At 46.2% G+C, this 12,376-nt stretch overlaps 1 protein-coding gene across 1 annotated transcript in view; it reads right to left on the bottom strand.

Annotated features, from left to right (window-relative positions):
• The window catches only part of ELOVL4 (ELOVL fatty acid elongase 4), a 59,809-nt gene extending 54,260 nt beyond the window's left edge, over positions 1–5,549 (bottom strand). Inside the window, exon 1 of the mRNA XM_054024284.1 lies at positions 5,249–5,549. Within this exon, the coding sequence (XP_053880259.1) occupies positions 5,249–5,348 (100 nt within the window). The 5' untranslated portion in view covers positions 5,349–5,549. The remainder of the gene's footprint in view (positions 1–5,248) is intronic.
• Between the last annotated feature and the right edge of the window lie 6,827 nt (positions 5,550–12,376).

Below are 12,376 nucleotides of genomic sequence, written 5' to 3'. Positions count from 1 at the left end.
ATTATCTCAAAACCAAGCCTTTTAAATACAGAAATTCAGAGTTAAGGTTAAACTTACAAGAAATCCAAACACATTAAAGAATGGAAATGTACATTTAGGGCATCCAAACAACCTTAACTCTGCCCAGAGAAATTCAGTGCAATGGTTAGGCAATTCCATGATGGCATACTCGCTCGTGTTATGTATGATGACAAGTCATCTGAACCATTCCCAGTCACCAGTGCAGTAAAGCAGGGCTGTATGTTGGCCCAAGCCTCTTCTGCCATGCTTCAGATGCCTTTCATGACTGTGACACTGGGACTGGCATCAGATACCAGACTGATGGCAAGCTTTTCAATCTGAGGAGACTACAGGCAAAGACGAAGATACAGGAAGTGACTGTTCACGATCTTCTATTTGCTGATGAGACTGTTCCCTGTATGACAAATCGGAGTCTGACATGGGGTGGAGTGTGGACTATTTCTCTTCAGCTTGTGACAATTTTGGTTTCACAATCAACATCAAGAAGACACAAGTGATATATCAGCCTGCACCAGGAAAGCCTTACATAGAGCCTACTATCACAGTGAATGGCCAAGCGCTCCAGGCAGTGGACAAGTTTACCTACATTGGCAGTAAACTGTCGCATGCAGTTCTCATTGATGATGAAATCAAAGCAAGTATGACCTTTGGCAGATTACATGCAAATGTGTGGGAGTGCAGAGGCATTAGTCAACAAACAATTCTGAAGGTCTACAAAGCTATTGTGTTTGCATGCACTTTGATGTACGCACGCAAAAATGGACAGTATACAGACGCCATGTTATGAAGCTGAATCACTTTCATATGGGCTGTCTGAGGAAACTGATGAGGATAAGATGGCAAGACAAATTTCCAGATACTGAGGTTGTCATATAGGCAGGTATTCCAACCATCCATACTCTGATGAAATCACAGGTGAAATGGGCAGGCCATGTCACCAAAATGTTAGATGAGCGACTGCCAAAGGAGATCTTTTATGGTGAGCTAAAGGAGGGAAAACACTCTCAGGGAGGCTAGAAGAAACGTTTCAAAGACTCCCTCAAGTTATCCTTCAAGCATTTCAACACTGACCCAGAGTTTTGGGAAGATCTCGCTCGTGATCGTTCTACTTGGCGAAGTCTCATCCATACCAGAGCTACTGTCTATGAGCGGAGGAGAACTGAGGCATAGCAGAAGCGCCAGCAGTGTAAATGTCACAACAGCAGCATGTCCGCTCTTAATCAAGTAACTCATAGTGTCATCTCTCGTTCAGTGTGCCACAAAAAGTTCAAAGCTCAAACTGGCCTGATCAGCCACTCACTTGTTCACAGAAACCAAACCATTCAGTAATGTCATGGTCATTTTTGAATCTGAAGGACAAACAACAACTTTGCCCTATAGTGACAGCATGAAAAAAGTACAATTGGGATTATCACAATAGTGTTTATAATCCCAGGACAGATTAAACTGATTTTAAAAAAAAACACAATATTTTTCTCTTCCTGGTGATCTTATGACAGGGTGGAGCTACGGTAGCACAAGAAGTCTATGCCAAAATTGAAAAGTGAGCCAAGATATCCCTGGTCCCATTCCTGGATTTTTGGGGCAGCAAAAGGAAAGAAGGCTGGCAACATTGCAAAGTGGCAGGAAGGTCTGGTTGTGCATTACAATAGAACCTCAGTTACGAACACTTCAGGAATGGAGGTTGTTTATAACTCTGAAACATTTGTAACTCTGAAGTTGAACAAAACATTATGGTTCTTCAAAAGTTTACAACTGAACATTGATTTAATACAGTTTTGAAACTTCACTATGCAGGAGAACAATGCTGCTTTCTCTCTCTTTTTTTTTTTTTTTTTTTTTTAGTAGTTAACAGTACTGTACTATTTATTTATTTTTGTCTCTCTGCTGCCTGATTGCATACACCAGTTCCAAATGGGGTATGTGGTTGACTAGTCAATTCGTTACTCTGAGGTTCTACTGTATGAGAAGAGGTGAGAGGCTGGGATGCATGATTATAAATGATGGGAAAAACAAGGTAATGTGGGAAGGCTGGAATAAACAGGTTGTAATGGGAATACCATTTCTTCATTTGTGTATTGTGTAATGTTCCTGTAGTGAAGTTTCAATACGGTTTATTCAGTAATAGTGATTCATAGTATCACTAGTTGATGAAATTATACCACGTAGTGATGTTGCCCACACTCTGTGCTGTGAAATATGATTGCATGGCATAGTTTCTTCTTCTTGGCTGTTGAACAACATCACTGCTATGGTTCTTCAGGACATGATGGTGGTAAATTCATGATTTTAAAATGGATTAGTTTAGAAAGAGGGGCATCCAGATGCTCCATGGCCGCCTTCCCCAAGTAAAAGCATATACAGAATAGCAGAGAACTGAGCAAGACTGCCACAAATCCCTAAACTGAATTTGGGGCATTGTCATGTCTTATCTGATGACACAGCATTTTCATGTGATGACTCTAAAGTTGTCGTGAATTGAATCATCACACACAGACTATGTAACAACATGAGGCAAATTTTTTATATTACTGCACAATCAAATGCAGTGATAACACATATTGCCACTATATAAATAAGAAATACTAAAATGGTTATAGTATGGCTTAGGCCCCTTCCAAGACTGTCCTCGCAGGGAGCCTCCAAAAATAATAACCTGATGGTCATAACAAGAAACGTTCTCCCCCTTTCCAATGTAACTGACATTTAATTTTTTTAAAATCCTAAATTAAAATACTACTTCATTACCAGCAATTAACCAAATAATGAAAAATTATTGAAGATCTAATTAGAAAGAAGCTCAGCATGCTGTTAGAAACATCAAAAGGACATCTATTATTGCCTATGGCACAAAGAAACTGCATAGTGTTAGAAAGTTTTCTATAATATGCAGTTTTAATAGAAGATAGCCATCTCTTTTGCTGCTGTTTTTTGTAATTGCCCTTTTCTTGAGTTTTCTTTCTTCCAGCTCTGTCTTTTGATCACTACGGTTATTTTACTGTACCACAGTAGCCACTAAAAACACACATGCAGTAGGCAGGAAAACTAAAACAATCCTTCTCCTGAAAAGGCTGTAAGGAGACCCCTACCACAATTTTCTTTCAGTCTGACTATAGCACTGATTAGGGAGAAGAGGGTATCTTTCATGTATTACATGGGTATATGCAAATCGATTCAGTGTAGCACACACTGGCTGACTGCAATGTATTTCTGCTGCAGCTTTTCCATGTGATCCTGACTTCTGGAAGATCTGAACCATAGCAGAGATGAGTGCATAGGATTAATTTAATATTTAAAATATGTCAAGGTAAAACCAGAAGCTAGGGTAGGAAGGCAGATCATGAAATAAGCTGTCTGTATCTACAACATAAGCTTAATTTATTATCTGACAGATGGCTGTGGGTGGGGGGCTGCAGAGCAGGAAGGGGAAAGGCAGCTGATGAAGTAGTGAGTTCCCAGGATCTGTAACCAAGGCTCCATACATTGTCATTGCACAGCTGTGGAATCCATTGCCTGTTATAGACAACCAAAAAAATCACAAACTAAGAATAAACAGATGCATTATTGTCATCCTGAGCCTGAAGCCTGGCTGGAAAAGCAACTCTGACAAGTGTGAACCTATCCCATGTCATATCATTGGGATAACTCTGCAACCTAAAGATGACCATCTGAACATCAATTACTGTTAACTATTTCACTGCTGATCATTTTAGCAGAAACATCCACCTAACAGGCCTGCCCTAAAACTGCAAGCTGTTTCCTACCTTGCTCGAAGTTCCAAAACCTCCAGCTTTCCCCTTCACAACTTCTACATTGTAGCTATGAGTTATCAATACACACAGACACAAAGGCAGCACAAGGAAGATGTGGGAACACTATACAATGGAATACAGTGATTTTAGTTAAAAAATAAATAGAAAAGCTTGTGTATTAATTATACTAATTGGTTCCCTATTTTGCAAAACAAAAAAAAACAAAAAAAACCAACCCTGATTTGTAAAATTTAAATGCGGCTGCAGCATAATTTCCAGTCTTCCAGAGAAATCACATGCTAATTGGTGAATTTAGGTATATCATGCCATGGAATATATAGGCCTTGTTTATCACTACTATCAAATATCAAGAAAGTAAATTGGGGAAAGGAGGAAGTGAAGTAGAAGTTCACTTAGCAATCAAATCCCAGAGTACCAATAATATGATTGTTACTGAATGCAGGCTACAACACAGCATTTAATATCATCATGAAGATGAGCTAAGGGGTGAAAAGTCTCATGTTCCAATAAGACACTCCCACTATCTTGAACCATAACATATCATTCAGTAACCTAGGGTTAGAGGGTGAACAGAAGCTCATGCACCAATAAGCTCTCAGTATTTATAACTGAACAGGGACCCCAATAGAGAAAGCTGAGGCAGAAGAGACTAATATTTCATAATTTACCTTCAGGGATGGGGGCACCTTGCTCTTTTCCTCACCCCCACTGACTGGCTAAAACCAGAACTGTTCAATGCACTATTAATGGACTGAGAGTCCCTGTGTGCTCTGCACAGAGAGATGGTGTCTAGAGGAATGGAGCCATTTTGACCGCTGTGTGACAGTGACAGTGAGTAAAGGGAGAAGACGGGGAGGGACAGCCTCTCTCCAGAGTGGACTGGAAGAAGAAAAGAGCAGTAGAAAGGCTGGAGATAGTAGGCATGGCAGGGGCAGGTGGAGAGTAGCAGGGGACAAGAAGAAAGCAGTAAATAGTGATAACAGGGGATGAGGGGGTCAGCAGGGGTTGGCAAAGGAAGACTAACTGGAGAGCGAGGGATAATGGGACAGGACTGCTGGGGGAGATGAGGAGAACGGGGAGGGGAAGAGAATACAGCAGAAGGCGCTCGATAGAGGCAGGTTCCATCAGGGCAGGGAAGGAGATCCATAGGGGGATGTACAGTAATAGGGTCTGGAGAGCTAACAAAGAGCGGAGAGCTGGGGCAAGGCAGAGAATGGGGTGGCAAGCAGTGGCTGGGGCACGGCGGGGGCTAAGGGGAGCAGAGACGGGCACGGCGGAGGCTAGGAGGGAGCACAGGCTGGGGCCCGGCGGGGGTAGGGGGAAGCAGAGGCTGGGGCACTGCACTGGCTGGGCGGTGAAGCGGCAGCCGCGGAGAAGCAGAGTCGGGGCACGGCACTGGCTGCGGCGCAGCGGAGGCTGGGGCACCGCAGGTGCGTGCAAGCGGCGCCGGATACCTCGGATGCTCCAGCTCCAGCGGTAGAACTCGAGGGTGTCGTTCAGCAGGCTGGACACGAGGCCCGTGGCCCTGCCCGGCTGCTCGGCGGCGGATCCCATGGCGAGCAGCAGCAGAGGTGTCTAGGGCTGCGCTGCGGTGCCTCAGTGCCGGAGCGGCGGCTGCTGCTGCTCCTGCTCGCGCCGGGCACGTAATTTAAGTGTGTGCCGCCGCTGGGTCTCTCGCTGCAGACTCCGCCTCGCGCTGACCGGCCTGTGCCCGCGGGCAGGCAGGGCGCGCGGGCGGGCGGGCGCAGCGGAGCAGGCGCCGGGCTCCGAGTCTGCCGGCTGGGGATGGTCCGCAGCGCTCGGCTCGAATCACGTGACCTGGCCTGCAGCCTCCCCCAGTCTCGCCGCAGCACCCCACAGACGCCGCTCCATCACCGGCCGCGCAGGCGCAGACGGCCGGCGCTCAGCCTCTGCCGGGGGTGGACGCTGCCTGCGACAGGAGTTCGCCGGGCACTGGTAGGTGCGGGGGCAGGTTGCCGGGGTTGAGTCCGGTTAGGGCGAACGCGGCTGTTCCCACTCCCCGCCTCGGTCCCTCCTCCCGCTTGGCTGGGGACCCCTAGGTCACCTGGTCCCGCGGGGTGTGAGTATTAGCCAGTCCATCCCTGGCAGGTGTTTGTCTAACCGGTGCTTAAACACCTCCAGCTTGTCCCAGTGCTTACCCACCCTGACAGCACGTTGTCCTGCCCTGAGTGGGTGGCTATCCCTCGTCTTGTTACAGCAGCCTTTATGTACCTGCTGACTGTTACCATGGCTCCCCCCTCAGCCCTCTCTTGTCCAGACCAAACAACCCCCTTTTATTTTTCAATCGTTCCTCATAAGTCATGTTTTCTAGACCTTTCATCATTTTTGTTGTTCTCCTCTGGACTGTCTCTTATTTGTTCACAGCCTTCCCAAGGTGAGGTGCCCAGAATGGGACACTATACACCAGCGGAGTCTGTATGAGTGCCAAGTAGAGCAGAAGAATTACATCTCATGTCTTACTTACAACACTCCTGCTAATACATGCCAGAATGATGTTCACTTTTTTTGCAACAGTGTTACACTATTGACTCTTATAATGGATCATAAACTAAATAACCCCCCAGATCCTTTTCCACAGTACTCTTTCCTAGGCAGTCATTTCCCATTTTATATATGTTCAGTTGATTATTCCTTCCTAATTGTAGTATTTTGCATTTGTCCTTATTGAATTTCATTCTATTTATTTCAGACATTTCTTCAGTTTGTCAAGATCATCTTGCCCTCCAAAGCATTTCTAACCTCACCCAGCTTGGTATAGTCTGCATATTTTATAAATATGCTCTCTATGCCATTATCCAAATCACTTATGACAATAATGAATAGAACTAGACCCAGGACTGATCCCTGTGGGACCTCACTTGCTATGTCCTTCTAGCTTGACTGAACCATTGATAACTACTCTCTGAGTATACTTTTCCATACAGTTGTGAACCCACCTTACAGTATGTTCATCTAGACTACATTTCTAGATGTTTATGAGAAGGCTATGTGAGACTGTATCAAAAGCCTTACTAAAGTAGAGAGATATCACATCATCTGCTTCCCCCCATCCCCCAATCCAAAAGACTTGTTATCCTATCAGAGAAGGATATTAGGTTGGTTTGACAAGATTGATTCTTGACAAACCCATTATACTCTTACTTATCACTTTATGTTCTTCTAGGTGCTTGCAAATTGATTGTTTGAATATTTGCTCCATTATCTTTCCCAGTACCAAAGTTAAGCTGACTGGTCTATAATTCCCTGGGTTGCCTTATTCCCCTTTACCTTGATAGGTATTATATTTGCCCTTTTCCAGTCCTCTTGGATTTCACGCATCCGCCACAAATTCTCAAAGATAAACTTCTCAGACTTTTGATCAAAATGAAACATTTAGTGGAAGGACACTGAACTAGATGGACCACTGGGAGGTGACAGATCCCAGTTCAAATCCCTTCTCCCACACAGGTGGGGGGAGACTTAAACTGGGGCTCTCCCACATCCCAGGTGAGTACCCTAACCACTGAGCTAAAAGTTATAAGGGAGGGCCCTCTGGGCCAGCCACAAGGGCCCAAACTGGTAGGTGAGCTCTTATTGCCCTTAGTGGATTGGGCCCTACGGGTGAGTTAGGTGGAGGAACGCGCATTTACGCCTCTGGTTCATGCATCTCTCTGGGGTTTAGGCATGGGGCTGCAGTGCATATGCGCAGAAGGATAGGCACAGAGGAACTTCTACTGAAAAAATTTAGTTGCTGGGCAAGTTTATAGGTATTTACAGGGCTCAGTCAGTGACTGGATGATCCCAGGTGCTTCAGAGGAAGATGCAAGAAATCCTTGCAAAAGGAAATTATGGGATTACCTCCTACAAAGAAAAGTTTCCTCTCCACTCCTCTCAGACATTTGCATATTTCCTGAAGTACGTGTACTTATCTCTGTGAAATAGTGTACTAATCCTTTAAAAAATGATAGCTTGGAGTATAATCAAGGAGGCCCTGCCCTGGGGCTGGGCTATATAAAGAGGAAGAGGCAACAAGGTGGAGAATAAAAGTCATGCAGGTTATAGTGCAGGGTTGTTTGTGTGTTTCCTCAGGTTCTAGACTAGCTTGAGGCTTTGTTTTGGACTTTAAGTTTGGGAGCTGTGAACCAGGGTTCTGAGACTATTATTCCAAATGCTCCTTCCCTGGGCCCCTTAAAGGAAGGGGGAAATATGTTAAAGGAAATATACTTATTCTGATTAGTTTGTTTTGGTTTCTCATTGAGTTGATCTGTGATCCGCTGCCACCCCGGAGCCCGAAGCCCTCCTGCATCCCGCCCCCAACTTCCTGCCCTAAGCCCCCTTCCTGCACCTCACACCCCTCCTGCACCCCAACTCCCTGCCCTGAGCCCCCTCAGACACTCCGCACACCTCCTGCACCCCAACCCCCTGCCCTGTGCCCCATGCTGTACCCTGCACCCCTGTGCACCCCAACCCCCTGCCGCACCCTGCACCCCAACCCCCTTCCCTGAGCCCCTTCAAACACCCTGCACCCCTCCTCTGCCCCAATCCCTTGCCCTGAACCCCTTCCTGTACACTGCACTCCCTCCCTCTCCCCAACCCCCTGCCCCGGCCCTGCATACAATTTCACCGCCCAGATGTGGACTTCGGTCCAAAAAGTTTGCCCACCCCTGTTCTAATATGTCTCAGTCCAGAAATTCTTCAGCTTGCTTTTGGTTTGATATGATAACTCTCTATAGGATGAAAAATCTTATAATTTGCAGACCACCAGTAGTGTGTGATTAGAAAAATAACAAAAATGTAACAGAGCATAGATTTCTGCAGAATTTGACATCTTGTTTGTATGGAAAGATGAAAACTTTTCATTGGCATTCTATTAGTAGTAGCGATGAGAGACTTGGGTGAAGTCATAAGGAAGTAATTTAGGTAACTCTTTATAAAATATAGAGAAGATCTTGTAAGGAAGCATCCTGGGCCCTGAGGTTTTCTTCACTATTGACCACTCCAGCTGTTCAAGGACTGATACAGAGTAGACTGGAGCCTTCCTCAGCTACAGAGAGACTCTACAATTCAATACCTTTGAAAGTAAGGAAAGAGTAAAAAAGATATAAATTAATGGATCTGAGGGGGATCTTGTAAATTTTTAAGTGTATATGAATAACAAGTAATAAGCTCGTACTTCAGAGGGGAACAAAAGGAATAGAAAATCCTACATATGTATGTAAAACTAGGCCAAGTTAATGTTGCCACAATGACCTTAACCTTTGAAATGTATTGACTTTTCAGTGCTTTTAAAGTTGTATTACCATTATTTTTTTGCACTTAATTTTTTAAACATTACTTCCACATTTTCTTTTTTTTCTTTTAAGGAATCGATTTTCACAGTTTGAGGTCTTCTGTCTTAACCACTGGAGTTTGTAAGCTACTTGTATTGCAACTATTAATTTGTATATCTCACTAACTCTACTGGTGGTGCCAACAGAGCTTGTATGCTCTTTGAATAAACAAGTGCAAACTGGTCTGCACAGGAGTTGTAATAATGCATCTGTTCTGTACTTAAATAAACTTCAGTTGGCTTAAGGGAACTTTCTGCTGTATGAGCGCAGTATGCAATATTCAAATAATTATAACAATTAAAATAATATTACTAATTACAATGACTTTTGTCTGTATATGTCAAGTGCTTTATTATGCACAGCATGGTTTGCTCCATTGTTAGGGTTGCCAGGTGTCCGGTTTTCGAAAAGGGACCCTGGTGGCTCCGGTAAGCACCGCTGACTGGGCCGTTAAAAGTCCAGTTGGCAGGGCTGGCAAGCTACCTACCTGGCTCTGCGCAGCTCCCCGTGCGCCGGCTCCCTGTGCGCGAGCTCCGCAGTTCCCATTGGCTGGGAACTGCAGCCAATGGGAGTTGCGCGGGCAGTGCCTGTGCACAGAGGCAGCATGCACCACGCAGAGCCGCCTGGCCATGCCTAACCCTAGGAGCCAAGGGACATGTCGCCGCTTCCGGGGAGCCCCTGGAAGTAAGCGCTGCCCAGAGCCCACACCCCCTCCCGCACCCCAGCCCCCTGCCCTAGCCTGGAGCTCCCTCCTGGAGCCCGCACCCCCTTCCATGCCTCTGCCTCAGCCCTGAGCCCCCTCCCGCACCCAAACTCCCTCCCAGAGCCCGCACCCTACCTCCGCTCCCGCACCCCAGCCCTGAGCTCCCTCCCACACCCAAACTCCCTCCCAGAGCCTGCACCCCCCGCACCTCTGCCCTGGCTTGGAGCCCCTCCTGCACCCAGAATCCCTCATTTCTGGCCCAACCCCAGAACCCGCACCCCTAGCCCAGAGCCCATACCCCCTCCCACACCCCAACCCCCTGCCTCAGCCCGGAACCCCCTCCCACACTCCAAACCCCTCAGCTCCCAGCCCAGAGCCCCCTCCTCCACCCCCAGCTCAGAGCCCCCTCCCACACCCTAAGCCCCTCATTTCTGGCTTCACCCCGGAGCCCACACTCCCAGCCAGAGCCTTCTCCCCATAGGCGCCGATTCCATAGGTGCTCCAGGGTTGGAGCACCCACGGGGAAAAATTGGTGGGTGCTTAGCACCCACCGGCAGCTCCCCGCCCCCCACCACCCCAGCTCACCTCCGCCTCTGCTCTGCCTCCGCCTCCTCCCCTGAGCACGCCGCATGCCTGCTTTTTCCCCCTCCCAGCCACTGGGAGGAAGGGGGAAGGAGGGGGAATGCGGCACACTCGGAAAAAAGGCGGGGCTGGGTTGGGGATTTGTGGAAGGGGTCCAATAGGGGCAGGGAGGGGGCAGAGTTGGGGTGGGGACTTTGGGGAAGGGGTTGGAATGGGGGTGGGGCAGGGGCTGGGAAAGGGTGGAGTCGGGGCGGGGCGTGAGCACCCACCGGCGCCGGGGAAAGTTGGTGCCTATGCTTCTCGCCCTCCTACATCCCAACCCCCTGACCCAGCCCAGTAAAAATGAGCGAGTGAAGAGGGAGAGAGCAAGCAATAGAGGGAGGGGGAATGGAGTGAGCAGGGGGCGGGGCCTCGTAGAAGGGGTGGAGCAGAGATGGGGCAAGGGTGTTCAGTTTTGTGCAATTAGAAAGTTGGCAACCCTATCATTGTATAGATGGAGTAACTGATGCACAAAGAGATTTAATAGCTTTTGCAGGATCACACAGTGAATCTTTAGCAGAGTCAGGAATAGATCCCAGATCTTCTATCTATAATCTACCCTATAATCAGTTCACTATACCACATCTTTCTTTTCATATGTTTCTGTAAAACAACAGAAAAGTGTCCTGAATCAAACAAATTGGGTGCTGTATCAGAAATTATACAAAGGTGCTAGTTCTCAATGAGGAATATGGGAAAAATTCAGCGCTGGTGTAACAGATTACAGCTCACACTGATTTCAGTGGAAACTACACTGGTGTAGACCAGCATAGACACAGAAACAAATTCAGTGCTACTTCAAGTTTCAAACTTCTACCATTTTTGCTATGGCCCTATCCAATATTATAGTTACATTATATCCAGTAATATTTTTGTTTACATTTTCAAAGTTCAAATCCCACAGACTTTGAACTCTCAATGAAGTAAATACACCTCTACCCCAATATAACGCGACTCGATATAACACGAATTCGGATATAACGTGGTAAAGCAGCGCTCCGGGGCGGGCGGGGCTGCGCACTCCAGTGGATCAAAGCAAGTTTGATATAACACGGTTTCACCTATAACATGGTAAGATTTTTTTGGCTCCCGAGGACAGCGTTACATCGGGGTAGAGGTGTACATCTTTTGTTTGAGTAAAGGCTAAGACCAACAAAATTTAAAGAGCAGAAATTTAAATCTGTCTGTCTCTCGAGTGCACAGCAAATGTATCTGAACAGTTTAGCACTGAACATGAAATAATACAGTTGGTAGTATGCTGGGGAGCACAGCTTTCTTCTAAGCAGTTGACCCAGGTTTGATTCTGTGCCCCTTGCAAGTACAATTTTACATAGATTGTAAATTCTCATGGCTAAAACTTTTTATCTATTTATATAGGGCCTACCTCAATGGGGCCACCAGTGCTTAATTTGTAATGAAAGAGGTGCCTGGGCTCAGAAAATTATTTTACTTTCATAACTGACGTGGCAAGACCAGAGGTGTCGGGGCTATCACCTGCCAAGCCTAGAGGTGCACTGGCAAGCCCTGGCACAAATTAAGCACTAGGGGCCACTATCCCAAACTGGGTCCAACTGCAACTGCTGAGGCCATAGAAAGTAGGAAGAATGTAATTATCCATGTTGGAATTTGGCCAGGACAGAAGGCAGACATCTCTATTTTTAAGGAAAATACTGAGAGATTTTTAAAAGAATGCTATCTTAAGAATATATTGTTTTAGTAAACACTTTTTTAAATCTAAGCTTACAAATAAAAGCTCAAATTATTAAAAGTTTAATAAGTATTTTCACATTGTCATGTTGGTTTACCTTTTGCATTTCTCTCATTATGGACAACGAAAACAAACTTGTCAACTTTTATTTCTAGCTAGTTGCTTATCTTCATTCAAGAAGAGTGCTGAAATCTTTGGGTGCAGTCACCACAGTGGAGTG

This window comes from Malaclemys terrapin, chromosome 3 (assembly GCF_027887155.1).
Source record: "Malaclemys terrapin pileata isolate rMalTer1 chromosome 3, rMalTer1.hap1, whole genome shotgun sequence".
Classification (NCBI taxonomy): domain Eukaryota; kingdom Metazoa; phylum Chordata; order Testudines; family Emydidae; genus Malaclemys; species Malaclemys terrapin.
The sequence above is the reverse complement of the archived record's forward strand: the minus strand, read 5'-3'. Positions and strand labels throughout refer to the sequence as shown.